This window comes from Pygocentrus nattereri, chromosome 30 (assembly GCF_015220715.1).
Source record: "Pygocentrus nattereri isolate fPygNat1 chromosome 30, fPygNat1.pri, whole genome shotgun sequence".
NCBI lineage: Eukaryota > Metazoa > Chordata > Actinopteri > Characiformes > Serrasalmidae > Pygocentrus > Pygocentrus nattereri.
Window position 1 is genome coordinate 15,900,701 of NC_051240.1, and position 24,578 is coordinate 15,925,278.

Consider the following 24,578-nt stretch of genomic DNA (forward strand, 5'->3'; position numbering starts at 1 on the left):
TCACTCGAGTCTCAGTGCTCACTGCAAGTCTTCGAATCATCTTTCCTCTTTTTACCTCTACCCCTTGTTTTCTGGGTGTCACCTTGCCCCTTGTTCCCGAGCTACAGGGCAGTGGTTGAGATCTTCCCTCTGAAATGAGACCCTCTAATAAAAGAGCATCACTTCATTAACAGCTACTAGCGCCGCTCTGTAGGCGACCCTGCCCGTCTGCAGGGACAGCAGAGGAGGGGAAAGTTCAGCTCCTCACTGCTGGGCTTTAGTTACATTTAGGGATCATACGCCTTCAAAGAGGGGGGCAGTTATTTATTATCACCCACCACTAATTCTTCAGTGATATGAAGCTGAAGTCGGAGATTCTCCAGATTCTTGTTCGAATTTTCCTGTTCCACATTAAATGGTGAATACATTCTGACGCTTCAGGCATCAGAACTGCTGGATTATTTAAGGTGGAACAGGAAAGTTAGCTAGATAGCTATAGAGTGATGAACAAGCTATTAGTGATTTTTTTATGGTTGTTATAAAGAAAAGGACCAAAATAAACTGTAACGACATTAAACTAAGATAATATGATGGTTATCAAAATTTTTAAACAGATAAAATTCTCACATTTGTGGGTTTCTCTGGTCTCTTGTTCTCTGTCTTGCTGGTTTTCTTTTTTTCTCATCTTTCTCTGTTTGGAGTCTCTGAAAAACCTCAGTTTGGAGGATCATGTAGCCCCAACACTTCGCCCCACCCCTCTATCTCAACAAGAATCAGGACAACTTAACCCTAGACGTGTACACGCAAATCAGAGGGCTGAGGGTTGAGTGGCGGGGGCGAAGGGTGAAATGGGACTGGGCCTTAGTAGCCAGGGTTCCTTTTAAAATTACAGCATGACATCTGCAGTAATGTTTACAATCAACACTCCTGTCTTTTTCTTCAGTGGGAGTTCCAAGTGGGTCCTTGTGAGGGCATCAGCATTGGAGACCATCTTTGGATGGCTCGCTTTATCCTGCACAGGGTATGTGAAGACTTTGGTGTTGTGGCCTCCTTGGACCCCAAGCCAGTCCCAGGCAACTGGAGCTCAGCCGGATGCCACACTAACTTCAGTACAAAGGAGATGCGAGAGGAGGGAGGTTTAAGGTACACTGATGCAAACAGGCAAAGGTCATTTTCAACTGTATTAATGAAGCAACCATCTCTCATCATCTTTCTGTGACTGTAGGTATATTGAGGAGGCAATTGAGAAGTTGAGCAGGAGACAGAGTTACCACAATCGAGCATATGATCCCAAAGGGGGGTTGGACAACGCCAGACGGCTGACTGGTTTTTCGGCCCCCGACATCAACAAGTTTTCTGCAGGAGTGACTAATCATAGTGCTGACGTTCGTATCCTGCGCTCCGTAGCCCAAGATCAGCGAGGGTACCTCGAAGACCACCGTCCATCGGCCAACTGCGACCCATACTCCGTGACTGAGGCGTTAATTCGTACATGCCTGCTCAATGAGGAGGGAGAGGAGCCTGTGGACTACAGGGGGGGGGGGGGTTATCTGAAGAACATGCAAACAAACTGAATTGCCCCTAGGTGTGAGTGTGTGAGTGACTGTCTGTGTCTGTCTGTCTGCCCTGCGATGGACTGGCGACCTGTCCAGGGTGTATCCTGCCTTCCGCCCGAAGACTGCTGGGATAGGCTCCAGCATCCCCCCGCGACCCTGACGGGGAAGCGGCTTAGATAATTGATGGATGGATGGACTTGACTTGAAGGACTGGACTGGATTTTGAAGCTCTGAAACAAGAAGGCAGAAAGTCAGGAGTGACCGCTAAGGAGCTCCAACTCATACAGGCAGTTCAGTGTTGTTCATATTAGTGTATAGCAGCACCAATAACTTGGGACACACTTTCATCACTGCTGTCGGACCAAAACCTTGTATCTCCAAAATGGTAATTTTACATCATCATCATCATCATCATCATCATCCTCATCTTCATCTTTAACCACTTAGTCCAGATAGGGTTGCGGTAGCAGAGAATCCCAAGCGACCCTGTTTTAAACTTCATTCTAGGATTGAATGTAAATTTAGGTGGATTTAATTAATTTAGTTTCTCTGCAATTCATAAAATCTACTTCAAAACCTTTTTTTACTTACACCGACTGATGGTTGGCACACTAACGATACTTCCACCAGGGGTGCTATTAACACACAAGTAGCTTCATTGTGCACCACAAAATAAAAGGCATTTATTTGAGAAACACAGATTTAGTTACTGCAAAACATGTTTGCACAACTGCACCTTTCATATAGAGTGTTTGGGTTTTATCGAACAAAACATTAAGACCATCCTTGAATCTGCTATATAGTCCACCAATCAATAATATCCAGCCAACAGCGTCCTGTGGGCAGCGTCCTGTGACCACTGATGAAGGACTAGAGGATGACCAACACAAACTGTGCAGCAGCAGATGAGCTGTCGTCTCTGACTTTACATCTACAAGGTGGACCAACAAGGTAGGAGTGTCTAATAGAGTGGACAGTGAGTGGACAGTGTTTAAAAACTCCAGCACTACTGCTGTGTCTGATCCACTTGCACCAGCACAACACACTAACACACCATCACCAGGTCAGTGTTACTGCAGTGCTGTGAATGAAAATAGTACCTCACTAAAAAATACTTCCTGTGGATATTTAAAGAACTCATTACTTACTGCTGCAATAATATCTGTATTTTGTATTGCAGTATGTTTCATTCTACATTTATACAACAGCCAAGTAAGCTGATTGGTTAAGAAGCATTCAAACTGTGCTGTTATTTCACCATAACACACTCCCTCTCATGCTCTATTGCTTAAGTAGCCTGCTGTGGTGTTCATCCCACTCCACCAAGACTTGTACAGGGACTTGTGGATGATGGTCAATTTACTTTCCCTGCTATGAGTAAGGCAACCACAAAATGTAGTTTCGTTCAGAATTTGGTCATCTCATCAGTCCAGAGCAATGGACATTAGAATAACCAAAAAAAACAATAATAAGTACTGCGAGCACAAAAAATGACAACTTATCCAACCACATGGCAATCCAACTGCCTAACCTGCTAACTTGTAGCTATAGCTCACAACAATGAAATGGGAGTTATACAGCATATGACAGTTTAAAGAAAATAATCACAATTAACACAATAAACTGCCATCTAGCTTACCTGCAGTGAGTACAGCCAACATGAAATGTAGTTTCACAGTGGTAGGGTTCAACCCTCCATGGCAACCACTGACCTTCTTTGTTTACTTAGTTTCCTTTCAAATTCTTCTTTCTCTCGAGACAGTTTGGTTGTTTTTCCTAAGTACTTAGCCTTGTGTTTTCTCAAGTTCAATTTTAAATGAAATAGCACAAATGTTTATTTTAGCAGCACAAAGCAGCATAAAGGAATGAGACCATTTTGGCATGATTTGGACGTTGATAGAGGACTGATTCGTTGATACCAGCTGAGTCAGAGGAACGTGCACGTGGCTCCGTGAACTCAAGACTGAACAGAGAGCAGCATGCAGGCACCCCTTGAGTAAGGCACCCACAAGTGTCACCACTGAGCCCTAATGTTTGGAGATGGTCAGCAGGCCGCCTGGACATTACACATTCTAATCTCAGTTTCAGCATGTGGGTCTTAAAGTGGTATTGTTTATGAACGTAGGAGCACAGATGGGATATTACTGCACTTTATACCATTATTTCAATTTTCCTTGGGTCACAGAGAGGAGCAGTGCTTACCCAAGTCGGTGGAGTTCACCATGAAGACTGCATTTTATGACCAATCTGTAGGTGGTGCCAGACCTATTTAGCTGAAATTTCACTATATAACTATTTTACACTATTACATAAATATATTTGCATTACAAAGAAGCATTTATACCACTGCTGGCTCACCTTAGAGACAAGGCTACTCTTAGATGTTGTTCATTCTGAGTTACTGTCTCTCCTACATTGCAAATTGTTTTGTAAAGTGAACATACTTTTCCTTGGTCATACCTTCATTCCTTTCTGAAGTGTGTAAATAAAATTAATGGAAAAAGGAGTGCAATTTGAATGTGTTTGATGTGTTATGTATGAAAACTAGGGTGCTGAAATACTTTTGCAGAGCTGTAAATAAATCCTAACTCACAACATCAACTACTTTTATCATCTCACGAAAGCCCATTAAAATTCATGGCTCAATTTAAAATGGATATATCTTTGAAAATGCATTAAGGATGAACAGCTCAACAGTTCATTACATCACAGAAGTTTATCTGGTGTCTCTACTTGTGCCTGACTATGCGTTTCAGACCTCCCATTCTTGGGAAGAGCCTCTCAATTCCCAGTCCACAGTTTAAAAATTACAATGAAATGTTCTACACCTGTTAATATGTTTCAAGATAAATGAACTAACTTTAAAAGTGAAATACAGCTTGTCGTCAGCTGTAGTGGATCAGTCAGGCTCATGCTGATGCGCAAGGTTTGCTTAGAATTTTATTCAAAATGCAGGTGCAGTAGCTCCATTATAAGAAGGTCGTTGAAAAGCTAATTGTTAGAAATAACTGACTTGTTCTAGCACATGAACTTGCTTCAGCAATCATTAAATCATTATAATCTCTGCAGAGGTAATCCATTTAAACAATAGCATCATATGGTAGGCTGACCTAGTAGCCTAGCCACCTAGAATTAATGCTTCCACAGCCATCACAGAGCAGAGATGTTATTGTCCACTATGGACAACAACTGGCATTTCAAAAAGTCCCCTAAATCAAGTCAAGTCGAGTCAAAGTTTATTGATATAGAGCTTCTTACAGCGGGTGGTCTCTCAAAGCAGCTTTACAGAAAAATCTGGGTCCAAGCCCCCATGAGCGTCGCCAGTGGTGACAGTGGCAAGCAAGAACTGCTTAAGAGCAAGAGAAGGAACCTTGAGAGGAACCAAGACTCAAAAGGGGACCGCGTTAGAATAAAATATTAGAATACAAAACGGGGAAAAACAGGTGGAGCAATGGTTAAGCAGTCAAAGTTATTGCAGCAGCAGCATTAGGAGGGTCAGTTCACGCAGGTGAGATTTGCTCAAAAGTGTACAGCATGAAGCTCCATGGTGGTCAAAATGGTGCAGATCAGCTAGCAGAGTTGGAGCTCTAGTGACTTTACAGCTCTAATGGCTCCCAAGTAGCCACTCAGGCAAAGATCACTCAGGGATGCAAATAAAGAGAGAGAGAGAGAGAGAGAGAGAGAGATTGAGAGATGGAAAGGATGGTATCACAAAATAACTTCATGGCTGTGGTTTGGTCGCAGGCACGAGCCTAATGCGGTCACAGCCATGAACGTGGCTTTTAATACGTTTCATGTTCGCAGTTACTTCCGCCAAGTTATAGTCCAAGCCGCCTGTTGCTACATCAGAGTAACGAACTCTGCCACTCGCTGCACAGCAGCTTTTCAGTCACAGCTGTGACAGAAGAACAGCTGAACAACCTGGAATCTGCCAGAAATGAACCCAACACCATTCGCCAGACTAAACGTGTAGTCTGATCTTCAGAGTCTGACCAAATCAGACTGAGCCATATGAGAGAAGATAAGATAAGACAGACTTTTATTATCCACTGGGGGAAATTTGCATTGTTACAGCAGAACACACAGTAAGCAGATAAGAGCAGTAAGTAAACAAAGATGTGCATCATACAAAATACTAAATATAAGATATACTATAGAAATAAATAAACAAGCAAGGCGTCTGTTAGCAGAAAATATAAAAAATAAAAATAGAATTAATATAACAATTTACAGTTTACACACGCAGTTGTATGGATATTGCACATTTCTGAGCAGGTAATTACTGGATGTTGCACAGAAACTGTAGATATTGCACAGTAATAATTACAGATATTGCCCAGAACTTGTATGTATTGCACTTGTACCATCTATCAGCAGCAGATATTGCACATTAATTAGAGGTAGGATAAGATACAGGTCTATGTGTTCGTGATACTGTGCACTATGATAGAGTGAAAACTGCCTCAATATCAGGTTCAGCTCAGTTTTGTCCGCTTTTGTTGTTCGTTTAGTTTGGCGAATCGTATTGGGTTCATTTCTGGCTGATTCCAGTCACATTCCTGTTCTTCTGTCACAGCTGCCGACTGAAAAGCTGCTCAGTGGTGAAGACAGTTTGGGAATTTAGTGTCGTCTTATCTTCGGACTAGGACCAAATCGGCTGCCAGACAAAGTAAGAAGTAAAGTCGTTCAAATAGAGCTACAGCTGTCTCAGATGTTGGTAGATGTTATGGTGAAATAACAGCATGGTTAGAACGATTGGCCCCTCCCAGTCCTGTCCATGTGTTTCGTGTTTTGGTTTAGTCCATGTGCGTTTGTTTTGGCATCTGTAGTCCTGCCCCTCCTTTGTAACTCCGCCCCTGATTGTTTTCACCTGTCCCTCGTTTTCCCTGTATACTTTAGCCCTGTGTTTGCCCCTTGTGTTGGCCGGTCTTTGTTTGATGTCTCAGTCTCCGTTTGTTATGTTGATTCTGGTTTTTGTCATGTCTGTCCCCCGATCTGTCCGTGTTGGCTATATGAACCTGGACTGTTTTGACCACGACCCTGGATTTGCCCCTAATAAAGCTCGCTTATCTCAGCACATGCGTCCGCCTCCTCGCTCCCAGTTACACAGTCAGCTTACGTGGCCGGAACTAACTGTTATGTAATACAGAGTAATAGTGCAAACAACTGATATTAATAAAATACTTTTTAAGTATTTAAGTTTTGAGTCTAGATTTAAATGTAGAGCGTGTATCCAAACTGAGTCCCAAACTGGGGTCGGGAGATGTTTACACAATTTTGGGGCTACGTAGAAAAATGCTCAATATATGCAGCAAATGACAAATATATGAGTTATGATACATAAATGACTTAATCAATGGTATCATTGGAATTAATGTCAAATTAAGCAGTTACATTCACAGCCAAGTATTTAACCCCCCTAAGCAGTTGATGGTGCCTGAGCATGGCCCATGTGTGTCTCTGTCCAATCAGGGACGAGCAGGTCTCACAGTACAGTTTAAAAGTCTGAGCAGAGAAGCGCTTTTGGTAAGAGGAGCGAAAAACAGCTGGATACATGATTTGTTCTTGCTAAAGGTATGTATTATAAATATTTAATCACACGTATTTCTTTGACTTGTCACAAGGGATCATCTTGAGCTAATCTTACCCGGGATTTTCACTTCTAGTAATTAAATAAATATTTATATAAATGTTAACAGGGGAATGTTTGTATTCTATTTTGAAGTTTTTTTAAATTGTGTTACACATCAAATTCTGCACGTTCTTATTCTGCTGAAGATTTTTCCTCATATTTTAGCAAAGCTGTGCAGGTGTATGGCTGATTACACTTTTTGTTCATGCTTCCTTCGCTGCTTTATTTTTCAATATAATACTTTGCCAAAAGTTGTCCAATCCAGGAATTGCATGGCTTATCATTATGATCCATATGTATTATTACAAGTAATACCAAGGCTAGTACACCAATACCAATAAGGATTCTAATGTTTTTCTGGAAGTTGTAGTGCCATCATAAAAACTGCTCATCAGATCAACCTAAAATTGCTTCATGTAGCAACTTAACTTAAAAGGATGATACTGATTGAAGAATTTTTAGTATATATCATGTATATATTGTATTTAATTATATATATTTTTCAAATACAAACATTTTGGATGCTGTTTTGGGTTAACAGTGCCTTATTATTCTGCATACCCTTTCACTGGATTTAACTCAGTAAGATCGGTGCGAGATCGGTGAGACTGTTGGAGCGACGCTGAATCCAAACACGAAATAAAAGAGTTAAATAATTTTCATATTCTAGACGATGGACGTTCATATTTTCAGCTAAGTCTTTAAAAAAAGCCACGGTATGAAGTTTGAGTTTAAAGTTATGTTTACGTCACGTCTTCTTCCGTGAGTTTATTGGCGTGTTGTAAGGCAGAAATCTGATGCTGTCTGACTCATTGCTGTCTGACTCATGTCTGACCCAGAGTTTCCAGATTATCTGATTACTCAAGAGCATGTAAACGTGTTGATCTGATTATCTGCAGTTATCAGATTATTAAGAGCATATAAACACACTCATTAACTTACTGCAGTCTGGTTTCTCTTTTGACAATAAACTGGACTAACTTACCTCAGACTTCAACTCACTACATGAGCCTCAGTGTGTTTTACATGGTTTGAGTCACATCCATGTCTGATCTACTCAGACCAGCGCAACACACACTAACACACCACCACCACGTCAGTATTACTGCAGGACTGAGAAAGATCCACCACCCAAATAGTACCTGCTCTGTGAGGGTCCATGGAGGTCCTGACCACTGAAGAACAGGGTAACAGCGTATCAGAGAAACAGATGGACTACAGTCTGTAACTGTAGAACTGCAGAGTGCAGCTATACAGTCAGTGGAGCTGATAAAGTGGACAGTGAGCGTAGAAACGAGGAGCTGGTCACAGTGTTATTCCTGATCGGTGTATTAACTTCAACACTGATCAGGATACTTGGGTTGAAATGTAAGGCTTATTCACTTTTGGAATATGAAGATGGGGAATCAGTTATGTCAGTAGATGGTTAAGTTTATTATAGTGAGGCAGGTCAGGTTTTCCTCCATGCCTAGATTAACATGATTAATACCATTCAATTTTCTTGTTTTTTTTCTATTCCAGCTCCTGAAACATCTCTTAAATAAGGCTGTAGAGTCAAATATTCTCCGGTTATTTTGCTTGCAGCAGTGGCCTGTGCAAATGCCTAAGCCTGATCTTGATATGTAAATAATATCTTCTGCCAATGTGTTATGCAAGGAGTGCCTATGCAAAAAAAGTGCTTAACAAACATTTGGTAATTTTCATGAACACTGCATCTTGAGCGACAGACTTTTAGGCACATCATTCTGGATCTTGTCTGAATGCAGGGCTTCTCAGGCAGTGCTCGAGGCTATCAGGAGTGCTTTTGCATATGAAACTTTTCTCAGTGTTTATTAAAATTGCAAGCTTTTACAAAATCACTTTTTGTCCCACAAGGAAGCTCAGGTTCTGGCAAAGCTCTCAAGAGATGGGATCTCAAAACAAACAGCCAATACCAACACTGTAATGTGTGTGACTGACATTGTCTGGGATTACATGCAAAGATTTTGCCAATCCGATTGAATACAATTTGATTACAGATTGAGACTGAGGAGTTTATTCTCAGTCTATTCAACAATCTGAAGAACATGTCCCATTTTCATGCTCACTACAAGTAATCTGATCAAAATGACATGCATGTGTGATTAAAACTTAGAGTAAACATTACCATGACAGCGAACATCCCATGAGTCCAGTGAGTGAGATGAGCAGCAGTGAGCAGTGCTTGTGTTTCTAACTGACGTCAGACTCAGGAAAACGTCCTTCACATGTCCTTATTAAAGAAGCCCGAGAGGAAGACGTCGTGCTCTGAGACACACAAGCTGGACGTCCGTCCGCCGCCGTCTTTTAAAGATCAGAGCATGAACATCGCATCCTCTGCAGACCAGTTTCTGCTCCGCCGTGTTGAACGGTATAAACTCTCACTGTGACGCGACGCACATGCAGAACTGACTGAAACTTTCTGATGTCTCAAACTTAGTCTGCTGTTTAAAATGTGCTGGTCAGGGTTTCATGAGAGTCCATCATAAAGTAACACTGGCATTAATGCCTCGATAAAATTGGGGGCAGTCGTGGGCTGGAGGGTAGGGAACCAGCTTGTCACTGGATGGTCACTGGTTTATTCTCCTTAGTACCTGACTGAAGTGCCCTTGAGCAAGACACCTAACCCCCAACTGCTCCTGGGTGCTGTGGATAGGGCTGCCCACCACTCTGGGCAAGTGTGCTCATTGTCACCTAGTGATCTTCAAACCCTCAGGCGGCACTGCATTAAAAACCAGACATGATTCTGAAATGGAAAATCATTGCATGGGTTCAGGAACACTTCCACAAATCACTGTCTGAGCACAGTTCGCTGTGCAATCCACAAATATAAGTTAAAGCTGTATCATGCAAAGAAGTCTTATGTCAGCACGATCCAGAAACGATGCCACCTTCTCTGGGCCAGGGCTCATTTAAAATGGACTGAGACAAAATAGAAAACTGCTCTGTGGTCAGATGAATCGAAATTGAAATTCTTTTTGGAAACCATGGATGCCTTGTGCTGCAGACTCAAGAGGAGATGGACCGGCTTGTTATCAGTGCACAGTTCAAAAGCCATCCAGACAGCGTCTGGATTTCAGTGAGGACTTTATATTTCAGCAGACAGCGATAAACTACATGCATGGCTTCCCAAAAGAAGAGTCCAGGTGCTGGACTGACCTGCCTGCAGTCCAGACCTTTCACCAAAAAAGAACATTTGGTGCATCATGGAATGAATGGAATGAAAACAAAGAAGACCCAGAACTGAGCAGCTGGAATCCCACATCAGACGAGAATGGGACAACATTCCTCTCCCAAAACTAAAGCAACTGCTCTCCTCACTTCCCAGATGATTACAGACTGGTGTTAAAGAAGAGGCGATGCTACACAACAGTGGACATGACCCTGTCCCGACTTTTTTGAGATGCTTTGCTGCCATCAAGTTCTGAATGAGTTCGTGTTTTTCATGAAATGGTAAAATGTCTCACTTTCAACATTGGAAATATGTTCTATGTTCCACTGTGAATGAAATTGGGTTTATGAGATTTACAAACCATTGCCTTCTGTTTCTATTTACATTATTTACATATATTTAAATTTTACACAGCATCTCACCTTTTTTGGAATTGGGGCTGAATTAGAAAAGTTGACTCTAATGCACCAAAATGCCCTAATTTGAGGGAAAAAGAAAAGATAAATGAAATGAATGATTATGATGTAATTAAGACCCCATCAATTATATTATTTCATTACCTCTAAGGCTTCATGTTTATATACTTAAGACAATGAGACTGCAAAATGTTTCAGCAACATGTTTCATGTTCACAGAGGTTTCTAAACTTTTTCCCCAAGTCACTAAGCAGGGCGGTGACCTGACAAAGAAGCAGAACCTGATTGGTCCTCTTGTGTGTTTTCAAAGTGCTGACTGGCTCACAAACAGAATCCTATAGAACTAAGTTAGAGTTGGACTTTGGAGACAGAACCCTTTTTTCTAGATGAAGAGTCCGAAAAAGCATATAATTAAAAAGGACTCCTCACATAATGTTAAGAATTCATAACATAATGTTATAATACCAAAGGGACGGCTTGCCCGACAGAAATGGCATGCAGCTAACGGCAGTTCAATAATGTTGTTTTACATTAGACTATATTAGTATTAGACAACCTATTGGACAAACAGTAAGATTATTCAAACAACACCCCGTTGATGTAATCAGATACCAGTGCTGATGGAAGATGATCTCTATGCATGTTTAAACACAGGAGTTGATGCTTAAGGCTAAATCCTGTCTATTGTGGTATTGCAGCTGAACAAATTCAACAAAAATTCTGGCTCCCTCTTTCTCAGCTGTCTCATAGCAAACATGATGGCCACTTCATCAAGTGCTAAGCTTAGTAAAGCTGTGAAGCAGCAGTACATGGAGCTCCCACAGAGGGACACAGTGCAGGCCATGTACATCTGGATCGACAGCACTGGAGAGGATCTCCGATGCAAGACCAAGACTCTGAACGCGGAACCTCAAACCATTGAAGGTACCTTACATTAAAATGCAATCATTTTCCACAGTCGTTAGATTTCTGTGCTGCTCTGTACTGTGTTTAGTGTTGTGTTATATGTCATTATATTCAGTATTGTGTGTGCCTGGGACTGTGACTGTATTTATATTTTATGGCATTTGCCTGACCTCTCCATGGATCACCACCTTATCGTGGTGGAGAGGTTTGTGTGCTTGAAGGACCCTAGGAGCTATGTTGTCTGGAGCAAAATCTCCTGGTAGGGTCTCCCATGGCAAACTGGTCCTAGGTGACAGGCCAGACAAAGTGTGATCCATATCCACCCCTATGAGGACAACAAAGCCGGACTTGTGTACCCTGCCCGGATCAGGGTTACCGGGGCCCCACCCTGGAGCCAGGCCTGGGGGAGGGGCTCGCCAGCGAGCGTCTGGTGGCCGGGCATTCACTCATGGTGCCCGGCCGGGCCCAGCCCGAAGGAGCTACATGAGTCCCCCCTCCCATCGACCCACCAGCGATGGGAGGGGCAGTAGTAGGGGTGCGGTGCATTGTGGATCGGGCAGTGTCCGAAGGCGTGGGCCTTGGCGTTCTGATCCTCGGTTGATGAAACTGGCTTTTGGAACTTGGAACGTTACCTCACTGGCGGGGAAGGAGCCTGAGTTGGTGCGCGAGGTTGAGAGATACCGGCTAGATATAGTCTGGCTCACCTCAACACACAGCTTGGGCTGTGGGTCCAATCTCCTTGAGAGGGGCTGGACTTTTTTCTTTTCTGGAGTTGCCCATGGTGAGAGGCGGCGGGCAGGTGTGGGCTTTCTCATAGCCCCTCGACTCGGCGCCTGTATGTTGGGGTTTTCCCTGGTGGACGAGAGGGTAGCTTCCCTACGCCTTCGGGTTGGGGAACGGGTCCTGACTGTTGTCTGTACTTATGCACCGAACAGCAGTTCAGAATACCCAGCCTTCATAGAGTCCTTGGAAGGGGTGCTTGAAAGTTCTCCTCCTGGAGACTTGATTGTCCTACTGGGGGACTTCAACGCTCACGTGGGCAACGACAGTAAGACCTGGAGGGGTGTGATTGGGAGGAATGGCCTCTCTGATCTGAACCCGAGTGGTGTTCAGTTTTTGGACTTCAGTGCAAACCACAGTTTGTCCATAACGAACACCATGTTTGAACACAAGGATGTCCATAAGTGCACATGGCACCAGGACACTCTAGGCCGCAGTTCAATGATTGACTTTGTAGTCGTGTCAGCGGACTTGCGGCCATGTGTACTGGACACTCGGGTAAAGAGAGGAGCTGAGCTGTCAACTGATCACCACCTGGTGGTGAGTTGGATCAGGTGGTGGGGGAAGATGCCAGTCAGACCAGGCAAACCCAAACGTATAGTGAGGGTTTGCTGGGAACGTCTGGCAGAAGAACCTGTCAGATTGATCTTCAACTCACACCTCCGTCAGAACTTTGACCAGATATCGGGGGAGGTGGGGGACATTGACTCAGAATGGGCCATGTTCCGCTCCTCCATTGTTGAAGCGGCTGACTGTAGCTGTGGTCGCAAGGTAGTTGGTGCCTGTCGGGGCGGTAATCCTCGAACCCGGTGGTGGACACCCCAGGTGAGAGATGCCGTCAAGCTGAAGAAGGAGTCCTACCGGACATGGTTGGCCTGTAGGACACCAGAGGCAGCTGGCAGGTATCGACAGGCCAAGCGATCTGCGGCTTCAGTCGTTGCCAAGGCAAAAACCCGGGTGTGGGAAGAGTTCGGTGAGGCCTTGGAAAGTGACTTTAAGTCGGCTCCGAAAAGATTCTGGCAAACCGTCAGGCGACTCAGAAGGGGAAAGCAGTGTGCCACTAGCACTGTATATAGTGGAGGTGGTGTGCTGCTGTCTTCGACTGAAGACGTCATTGGGCGGTGGAAGGAATACTTTGAGGACCTTCTCAATCCCACCAACACGTTCTCCAGTGAGGAGGCAGAGTCTGGGGACACGGGAATAGGCTTGTCCATTACTGAGGCCGAAGTCGCTAAGGTAGTTAAAAAGCTCCTTGGCGGCAGGGCTGCAGGGGTGGATGAGATCCGTCCTGAGTTCCTCAAGGCTCTGGATGTTGTGGGGCTGTCTTGGCTGACACGCCTTTTCAACATTGCGTGGACATCGGGGGTAGTGCCACTTGATTGGCAGACTGGGGTGGTGGTGCCTCTTTTAAAAAGGGGGACCAGAGGGTGTGTTCCAACTACAGGGGAATCACACTCCTCAGCCTCCCTGGTAAGGTCTATGCAAGGGTACTGGAGAAGAGAGTCCGGCTTATAGTCAAACCTCGGATTCAGGAGGACCAGTGCGGGTTCCACCCTGGTCGTGGAACACTGGACCAACTCTTTACCCTCTCCAGGATTCTGGAGGGTTCATGGGAGTTTGCCCAACCAGTCTACATGTGCTTTGTGGATTTGGAGAAGGCATTCGACTGTGTTCCCCGGGGTATTCTGTGGGAGGTGCTTCGGGAGTACGGGGTACATGGCTCTTTGCTACGAGCCATTCAGGCCCTGTACCAACAAAGCAGGAGCTTGGTTCGCATGGCCGGCAGTAAGTCAGACTTTTTCCCAGTGAGAGTTGGACTCCGTCAGGGCTGCCCTTTGTCACCGATTCTATTCATAATTTTTATGGATAGAATTTCTAGGCGCAGTCAGGGGATGGAGGGTGTCTGGTTTGGTGACCTCAGGGTCACATCGCTGCTGTTTGCAGATGATGTGGTCCTATTGGGGACATCAGGCCGTGAACTTCAGCTTTCACTGGATCGGTTTGCAGCCGAGTGTGAAGCGGCCGGGATGAGGATCAGTACCTCCAAATCCGAGGCCACGGTTCTCACGCGGGAAAGGGTGGAGAGCCCTTTCTGGGTCGGGGATGAGCTCTTGCCTCAAGTGGAGGAGTTTAAGTATCTCGGGGTCTTGTTCACGAGTGATGGTACAAGGGAGCGGGAGATTGACAGGCGGATTGGTGCTGGGTCAGCAGTGATGCGGGCTCTTTACCGGTCTGTTGTGGTAAAGAAAGAGCTGAGCCATAAGGCAAGGCTCTCGATTTACTGGTCGATCTACGGTCCCACCCTCTCCTATGGTCATGAGCTTTGGGTAATGACCGAAAGAACGAGATCGCGAATACAAGTGGCTGAAATGAGTTTCCTCCGCAGGGTGGCTGGACTCTCCCTTAGAGATAGGGTGAGAAGTTCGGTCATCCGGGAGGGACTCGGAGTAGAGCCGCTGCTTCTTCACGTCGAGAGGAGCCACTTGAGGTGGTTCGGGCATCTTGTTAGGATGCCTCCTGGACGCCCCCCTTGGGAGGTGTCACAGGCAAGTCCACCGGGGAGGAGACCCCGGGGAAGACCCAGGACACGCTGGCGTGACTATATCACCCAGCTGGCCTGGGAGCGCCTCGGAATCCCTCCCAGGGAGCTAGTGGAAGTGGCTGGGGAAAGGGAGGTCTGGGCTTCATTGCTCAGGATGCTGCCCCCACGACCCGAACCCCGGAGAAGCGGAAGATGATGGATGGATGGATGGATGGATGGATGGATGGATGGCATTTGCCTGACGCTCTTATCCAGAGCGACTTACAATTTGATCATTTCACACAAGAAGGCGAAGGCAGTGTTAGGAGTCTTGCCCAAGGACGCTTATTGGTGTAGTGGGGTGCTTGAACCCTAGTGTACAGCGTAGAAGGCAGAGGTGTTACCCACTACACTATACTAACCACTAGAATCAGATTAAGATTAAGATTAAGTGACCCTCATTAGTCCCACAACGGGGAAATTTCACCTCCGCATTTAACCCATTCGTGAAGTGAAACACCACATACACACCTGTGAGCACACACACACTAGGGGGCAGGTAGCACACTTGCCCGGAGTGGTGGGCAGCCCAATCCGCAGCGCCCGGGGAGCAGTTGGGGGTTAGGTGTCTTGCTCAAGTGCTGTCGGCTCTGGGGATCGAACCGGCGACCTTCCGGTCACAAGGCTGGTTCCCTAATCTGTACCAATCATCAATTTAGAACATTATTCTGCCTATTCTTGTTTATCCCTACATGGTCATGTCTGTCACACCTGTCACTTGTCATGTACAGGCTGCGCCTAATCTTGGCATCAGTCCTGCTATAAAACTACATCAGCCCAGTGTCTTACTGGCTGGTTAGGCATCTGGTACCTGCGCGCAAACATCTCCAGACATACGGCTGGTCCCCTGGATAAGTGAGGGTTTGGATTCTTGCATCATTCATATGAGGACGCAACAAACATTGGGTTGAGGCAAATATATGCAAATAAAAGAAAGCAGTAAACACATTCATTAAGACAACACTCATGAAACTTTTAGCTTTGTGCTCTAAAAGTCTGTGCAGTGTAAGTAATGCTTATTTGTTAGCTTTGTAATTCTAACATATTTGAATGTGGCATTTATCATTTAATGAAACTGTCTATAACCACCAGCAAGAAAAGTGCTAAGTAAGTAAAAAATATTATTATTATTATTATTTATTATATTTAGCATGTATGCCAGCAGAATGAGGTTTTTTTGCTTATATTTTCACAAGAAAAAAATGGAGCTTTACTCAAACTCAATATATGGCCGTGGGTAGTGCTTTCGCCTTACAGCAAGAAGGGCCTGGTATTGATTCCTGGCTCTGCAGTCAGGGTCGTCTCTGTGTGGGGTTTGCATGTCCTCCCCTTGTCTGCGTGGGTTTCCTCCCACAGTCCAAAGACATGGAGTCAGGCCTGTTGGACACCCTTAACTGCCCCAGGTATGAGTGTATTAAATAGGAATTAGTTTATTTAGCCACTGGTGACCTGTCCAAGGTGTATCCTGCCTTCCACACAATGACTCCAGCTCCCCCTGGTGACCCGCCTTTTTCCCTGTGCCTTTGTGGACTGCTCGCCTGTTGTTACGTTTGTCTTCTTATACTGGCCGTGTTTCCTGGATTTGACCCACGCTACTTTTGTGACCCTTTGATCCTTTTAGCTGCGAGTGTCTGATCTTTCTGGCATATTACACTTAGATGAGGTGTTAGCAAGACATATGAAATGCTTTCTCTACACTCTCTTGTGGGCCTCCTTATGCTGTTACTGCTGTTTGCTAATGGCTGCACTTCTTTGCAGATGTCCCAGAGTGGAATTTTGTTGGATCAGACAACGACATGTACCTCATCCCCAGGGCCATGTTTAGAGACCCATTCAGGAAGGACCCCAACAAGCTCATTCTGTGTGAAGCGCTCAGACGTGACTGTAAACCTGCAGGTAAGAGAAATTATTTTAATGAATTTGCTAGTAAAATATCACGTCTCTCTTTATTAAATGGAGGGTAAACAGTGGAAAACCTCTTAAAGTCAATGTAAGTGGGAAATAACAAATATTCATGATGTTTGTGTAAAACACATTATAAACGAGGTCTTCTGCACAGCATCTCACAAAAGTGAGTGCACCCCTCACATTTCTACAAATATTTTATTCTATCTTTTAATGGGATGACACTATAGAAATTAAACTTGGGTATAATTTAAAGTGGTCAGTGTGCAGCTTGTATAGCAGTGCAGATTTACTGTCCTCTGAAAAGAACAACACACAGACATTAATGTCTAAATAGCTGGCAGCACAAGTGAGTCCACCTCACAGTGAACATGTCCAGATTGTGCCCAGTTGTGTCGTCGTCCCTCCCTGGTGTCATGTGACTTGTTAGAGTTACAGGGTTCCAGGTGTGAATGGGGAGCAGGGCTGTTAAATTTGGTGTTTTGGGTACAATTCACTCACACTGGCCACTGGATATTCAACACGGCACCTCATGGTAAAGAATCTCTGAGGATGTGAGAAATAGAATTAATGCTCTCCATAAAGACACCTGGGCTATAAGAAGACTTAACACCCTGAAACTGAGCCACGGTGGCCGAGGTCATACAGCTGTTTTCCAGGACAGGGTTCACTCAGAACAGGCCAGGTTCAACCAAAGAGTCCACATGTTCAGCGTCATATCCAGAGGTTGGCTTCAAAAAATAGATGAATGAGTGCTGCCAGCATTGCTGCAGAGGTTGAAGAAGTGGGAGGTCAGCCTGTCAGTGCTCAGACCATACGCCACACAATGCATCAACTCAGTCTGCATGGCCATCGTCCCAGAAGGTAGCCTCTTCTGAAGCTGATGCACAAGAAACCCTGCAAGCAGTCCAAGAAGATGGATTACTGGAACCATGTCCTGTGGTCTGACGAGACCAAGATAAACTTGTTTGGCTCAGATGGTGTCCAGCATGTGTGGTGGCACCCTGGTGAGGAGCACCAAGACAACTGTCTCTGGCCTACAATCAAGCATGGTGGTGGTAGCATCATGGTCTGGGGCTGCATGAGTGCTGCCGGCACTGGGGAGCTGCGTTTCATTGAGGGAAACATGAATTCCACTGCATGGCAGTTTTCCAACTCGACAGTGATGCCAAACACACCTCCAAGATGACCACTGCCTTGCTGAAGGTAAAGGTGATGGACTGGCCAAGTGTGACTCCAGACCTAAACCCAGTTGAGCACCTGTGGGGCTTCCTCAAGCAGAAGGAGGAGGAGCGCAAGGTGTCTAACATCCACCAGCTCCGTGACGTCATCATGGAGGAGTGGAAGAGGATTCCAGTAGCAGCCTGTGCAGCTCTGGTGAATTCCATGCCCAAGAGGGTTCAGGCAGTGCTAGATAATAATGATGGTCACACTAAATATTGACCCTTTGAGCCCAATGTTCACTGTGAGGTGGACTCACTTGTGCTGCCAGCTATTTAGACGTTAATGTCTGTGTGTTGTTCTTTTCAGAGGACAGTAAATCTGCACTGCTATACAAACTGCACACTGACCACTTTAAGTTCTGTCCAAGTTTCATTTCTATAGTGTGAAAAGATATAATAAAATATTTGTAGAAACGTGAGGGTTGCACTCACTTTTGTGAGATACTGCATGTGTTTTGGTCGACAGTAAGTGAGAGTGGATGGAGGGATACATGATATGACTGGATAATTTTTTTCTCAGCCTTCTGGTGCATGGTGGCGCAAGCAAAACATTTTAGAGGAGGGCAACAGTCATTACATTTTGATGGAAAATTGTAGGAAAAATGTGAATTTAATCTTGCAAATGGCATTTGTATGACAAATAGTGCTTAATATGACCAGAGACATGAACTAAAAAAGTTTATAAAAAGTCATTTTTGATTTCAACCCGACTTGAATGCTTTAATCAAACCCTGTCCGTTTCAGAAACCAACCTTCGTCACACATGCAAAAAGATTATGGACATGGTGGAGAACCTGCATCCATGGTTCGGTATGGAACAGGAGTACACACTTTTTGGCATTGATGGTCGTCCTTTTGGCTGGCCCACAAATGGCTTCCCTGGACCACAAGGTAAATACTGAGCAGACCTAGGACATGTTTATCCAGCATTTAGGCCAGCATCTCAAATCTAGATGATCCAAAACAATTGCCTGAAAGGCCAATGTAGCAGTCTGAGTGAATGGCTCTATATACTGTATGTTTGAACAGGCCCTTATTACTGTGGAGTGGGTGCAGATAAAGCCTACGGGAGAGACATTGCTGAAGCACATTACAGAGCCTGTCTGTACGCAGGGGTTGAGATTTGTGGAAGCAATGCTGAAGTTATGCCTGCACAGGTAAATGTCTTAAAAACCCAACTAGAACAAACAGAACATCTATTCATTTTAAAATGCCGTAGTTCACCACTTTGGTTACATTTCAGACCGTAATGTCAAATAATTGCACTGAAATTGACCCTTCATTTACCTTACCTGAACACATCTGCTGTTCAGCCATTTCGGACTGAGCCACAGGTAGCTTACATGTCACTGTCCACACTCTTTTCTCCTTATTGATAGGAAAGCTGTTACATCAATCCATTTACATTTAGCATCTAAAACAGGGGTCTTTAATTAAAATTCAGTAAGGTCCAGTCAAAGAAAATTTCCTCAAGCAAAGATCCGGAACATCTAACTTGCAATATGATGTTGTGCCATATACTGTTTACTGAAGTTGCCGAGTGGAAATATCAGCATCTTATACAGTCAACAACTGGTGGTTGGTTAATGTAGTGGTTAACACCTCTGCCTTGTAGACTGGGGTTCAATCCCCACCTGGGCAAACACCTTACACTACACCAATAAGAGTCCTTGGGCAAGACTCCTAACACCACCTTGGCCTGCCTATGTAAAATTATCAAATTGTAAGTCGCTCTGGATAAGAGCGTCAGCCAAATTCCATAAAGGTAAATATCAGACCAAATAAAGTCCAGTTCAGTCAGATTTCAGCAACATTTAATTGTCAGGTTTCCCTTTTTAGGTCACGACATGTAAAATAATCCGGAAGTGGCCAGGCTCCTCATAATCTGGCTCTACCACTCACTCGAGTCTCAGTGCTCACTGCAAGTCTTCGAATCATCTTTCCTCTTTTTACCTCTACCCCTTGTTTTCTGGGTGTCACCTTGCCCCTTGTTCCCGAGCTACAGGGCAGTGGTTGAGATCTTCCCTCTGAAATGAGACCCTCTAATAAAAGAGCATCACTTCATTAACAGCTACTAGCGCCGCTCTGTAGGCGACCCTGCCCGTCTGCAGGGACAGCAGAGGAGGGGAAAGTTCAGCTCCTCACTGCTGGGCTTTAGTTACATTTAGGGATCATACGCCTTCAAAGAGGGGGGCAGTTATTTATTATCACCCACCACTAATTCTTCAGTGATATGAAGCTGAAGTCGGAGATTCTCCAGATTCTTGTTCGAATTTTCCTGTTCCACATTAAATGGTGAATACATTCTGACGCTTCAGGCATCAGAACTGCTGGATTATTTAAGGTGGAACAGGAAAGTTAGCTAGATAGCTATAGAGTGATGAACAAGCTATTAGTGATTTTTTTATGGTTGTTATAAAGAAAAGGACCAAAATAAACTGTAACGACATTAAACTAAGATAATATGATGGTTATCAAAATTTTTAAACAGATAAAATTCTCACATTTGTGGGTTTCTCTGGTCTCTTGTTCTCTGTCTTGCTGGTTTTCTTTTTTTCTCATCTTTCTCTGTTTGGAGTCTCTGAAAAACCTCAGTTTGGAGGATCATGTAGCCCCAACACTTCGCCCCACCCCTCTATCTCAACAAGAATCAGGACAACTTAACCCTAGACGTGTACACGCAAATCAGAGGGCTGAGGGTTGAGTGGCGGGGGCGAAGGGTGAAATGGGACTGGGCCTTAGTAGCCAGGGTTCCTTTTAAAATTACAGCATGACATCTGCAGTAATGTTTACAATCAACACTCCTGTCTTTTTCTTCAGTGGGAGTTCCAAGTGGGTCCTTGTGAGGGCATCAGCATTGGAGACCATCTTTGGATGGCTCGCTTTATCCTGCACAGGGTATGTGAAGACTTTGGTGTTGTGGCCTCCTTGGACCCCAAGCCAGTCCCAGGCAACTGGAGCTCAGCCGGATGCCACACTAACTTCAGTACAAAGGAGATGCGAGAGGAGGGAGGTTTAAGGTACACTGATGCAAACAGGCAAAGGTCATTTTCAACTGTATTAATGAAGCAACCATCTCTCATCATCTTTCTGTGACTGTAGGTATATTGAGGAGGCAATTGAGAAGTTGAGCAGGAGACAGAGTTACCACAATCGAGCATATGATCCCAAAGGGGGGTTGGACAACGCCAGACGGCTGACTGGTTTTTCGGCCCCCGACATCAACAAGTTTTCTGCAGGAGTGACTAATCATAGTGCTGACGTTCGTATCCTGCGCTCCGTAGCCCAAGATCAGCGAGGGTACCTCGAAGACCACCGTCCATCGGCCAACTGCGACCCATACTCCGTGACTGAGGCGTTAATTCGTACATGCCTGCTCAATGAGGAGGGAGAGGAGCCTGTGGACTACAGTGGGGGGGGGGGTTATCTGAAGAACATGCAAACAAACTGAATTGCCCCTAGGTGTGAGTGTGTGAGTGACTGTCTGTGTCTGTCTGTCTGCCCTGCGATGGACTGGCGACCTGTCCAGGGTGTATCCTGCCTTCCGCCCGAAGACTGCTGGGATAGGCTCCAGCATCCCCCCGCGACCCTGACGGGGAAGCGGCTTAGATAATTGATGGATGGATGGACTTGACTTGAAGGACTGGACTGGATTTTGAAGCTCTGAAACAAGAAGGCAGAAAGTCAGGAGTGACCGCTAAGGAGCTCCAACTCATACAGGCAGTTCAGTGTTGTTCATATTAGTGTATAGCAGCACCAATAACTTGGGACACACTTTCATCACTGCTGTCGGACCAAAACCTTGTATCTCCAAAATGGTAATTTTACATCATCATCATCATCATCATCATCATCCTCATCTTCATCTTTAACCACTTAGTCCAGATAGGGTTGCGGTAGCAGAGAATCCCAAGCGACCCTGTTTTAAACTTCATTCTAGGATTGAATGTAAATTTAGGTGGATTTAATTAATTTAGTTTCTCTGCAATTCATAAAATCTACTTCAAAACCTTTTTTTACTTACACCGACTGATGGTTGGCACACTAACGATACTTCCACCAGGGGGTGCTATTAACACACAAGTAGCTTCATTGTGCACCACAAAATAAAAGGCATTTATTTGAGAAACACAGATTTAGTTACTGCAAAACATGTTTGCACAACTGCACCTTTCATATAGAGTGTTTGGGTTTTATCGAACAAAACATTAAGACCATCCTTGAATCTGCTATATAGTCCACCAATCAATAATATCCAGCCAACAGCGTCCTGTGGGCAGCGTCCTGTGACCACTGATGAAGGACTAGAGGATGACCAACACAAACTGTGCAGCAGCAGATGAGCTGTCGTCTCTGACTTTACATCTACAAGGTGGACCAACAAGGTAGGAGTGTCTAATAGAGTGGACAGTGAGTGGACAGTGTTTAAAAACTCCAGCACTACTGCTGTGTCTGATCCACTTGCACCAGCACAACACACTAACACACCATCACCAGGTCAGTGTTACTGCAGTGCTGTGAATGAAAATAGTACCTCACTAAAAAATACTTCCTGTGGATATTTAAAGAACTCATTACTTACTGCTGCAATAATATCTGTATTTTGTATTGCAGTATGTTTCATTCTACATTTATACAACAGCCAAGTAAGCTGATTGGTTAAGAAGCATTCAAACTGTGCTGTTATTTCACCATAACACACTCCCTCTCATGCTCTATTGCTTAAGTAGCCTGCTGTGGTGTTCATCCCACTCCACCAAGACTTGTACAGGGACTTGTGGATGATGGTCAATTTACTTTCCCTGCTATGAGTAAGGCAACCACAAAATGTAGTTTCGTTCAGAATTTGGTCATCTCATCAGTCCAGAGCAATGGACATTAGAATAACCAAAAAAAACAATAATAAGTACTGCGAGCACAAAAAATGACAACTTATCCAACCACATGGCAATCCAACTGCCTAACCTGCTAACTTGTAGCTATAGCTCACAACAATGAAATGGGAGTTATACAGCATATGACAGTTTAAAGAAAATAATCACAATTAACACAATAAACTGCCATCTAGCTTACCTGCAGTGAGTACAGCCAACATGAAATGTAGTTTCACAGTGGTAGGGTTCAACCCTCCATGGCAACCACTGACCTTCTTTGTTTACTTAGTTTCCTTTCAAATTCTTCTTTCTCTCGAGACAGTTTGGTTGTTTTTCCTAAGTACTTAGCCTTGTGTTTTCTCAAGTTCAATTTTAAATGAAATAGCACAAATGTTTATTTTAGCAGCACAAAGCAGCATAAAGGAATGAGACCATTTTGGCATGATTTGGACGTTGATAGAGGACTGATTCGTTGATACCAGCTGAGTCAGAGGAACGTGCACGTGGCTCCGTGAACTCAAGACTGAACAGAGAGCAGCATGCAGGCACCCCTTGAGTAAGGCACCCACAAGTGTCACCACTGAGCCCTAATGTTTGGAGATGGTCAGCAGGCCGCCTGGACATTACACATTCTAATCTCAGTTTCAGCATGTGGGTCTTAAAGTGGTATTGTTTATGAACGTAGGAGCACAGATGGGATATTACTGCACTTTATACCATTATTTCAATTTTCCTTGGGTCACAGAGAGGAGCAGTGCTTACCCAAGTCGGTGGAGTTCACCATGAAGACTGCATTTTATGACCAATCTGTAGGTGGTGCCAGACCTATTTAGCTGAAATTTCACTATATAACTATTTTACACTATTACATAAATATATTTGCATTACAAAGAAGCATTTATACCACTGCTGGCTCACCTTAGAGACAAGGCTACTCTTAGATGTTGTTCATTCTGAGTTACTGTCTCTCCTACATTGCAAATTGTTTTGTAAAGTGAACATACTTTTCCTTGGTCATACCTTCATTCCTTTCTGAAGTGTGTAAATAAAATTAATGGAAAAAGGAGTGCAATTTGAATGTGTTTGATGTGTTATGTATGAAAACTAGGGTGCTGAAATACTTTTGCAGAGCTGTAAATAAATCCTAACTCACAACATCAACTACTTTTATCATCTCACGAAAGCCCATTAAAATTCATGGCTCAATTTAAAATGGATATATCTTTGAAAATGCATTAAGGATGAACAGCTCAACAGTTCATTACATCACAGAAGTTTATCTGGTGTCTCTACTTGTGCCTGACTATGCGTTTCAGACCTCCCATTCTTGGGAAGAGCCTCTCAATTCCCAGTCCACAGTTTAAAAATTACAATGAAATGTTCTACACCTGTTAATATGTTTCAAGATAAATGAACTAACTTTAAAAGTGAAAATACAGCTTGTCGTCAGCTGTAGTGGATCAGTCAGGCTCATGCTGATGCGCAAGGTTTGCTTAGAATTTTTATTCAAAATGCAGGTGCAGTAGCTCCATTATA

The 24,578-nt window shown here is 44.2% G+C and overlaps 2 protein-coding genes across 2 annotated transcripts in view; both read left to right on the forward strand.

Annotated features, from left to right (window-relative positions):
* LOC108416093 (glutamine synthetase-like) overlaps positions 1–11,441 on the forward strand; it is a 24,456-nt gene extending 13,015 nt beyond the window's left edge. Inside the window, exons 6-8 of the mRNA XM_037536345.1 lie at positions 923–1,122; positions 1,205–1,524; positions 11,428–11,441. Coding sequence (XP_037392242.1) covers positions 923–1,122; positions 1,205–1,524; positions 11,428–11,441 — 534 coding nt within the window. The remainder of the gene's footprint in view (positions 1–922; positions 1,123–1,204; positions 1,525–11,427) is intronic.
* LOC119262920 (glutamine synthetase-like) overlaps positions 7,068–24,578 on the forward strand; it is a 24,467-nt gene continuing 6,956 nt past the window's right edge. Inside the window, exons 1-7 of the mRNA XM_037536346.1 lie at positions 7,068–7,109; positions 11,513–11,697; positions 16,799–16,936; positions 18,913–19,059; positions 19,198–19,325; positions 20,989–21,188; positions 21,271–21,578. Of these exons, the coding sequence (XP_037392243.1) occupies positions 11,529–11,697; positions 16,799–16,936; positions 18,913–19,059; positions 19,198–19,325; positions 20,989–21,188; positions 21,271–21,578 (1,090 nt within the window). The 5' untranslated portion in view covers positions 7,068–7,109; positions 11,513–11,528. The remainder of the gene's footprint in view (positions 7,110–11,512; positions 11,698–16,798; positions 16,937–18,912; positions 19,060–19,197; positions 19,326–20,988; positions 21,189–21,270; positions 21,579–24,578) is intronic.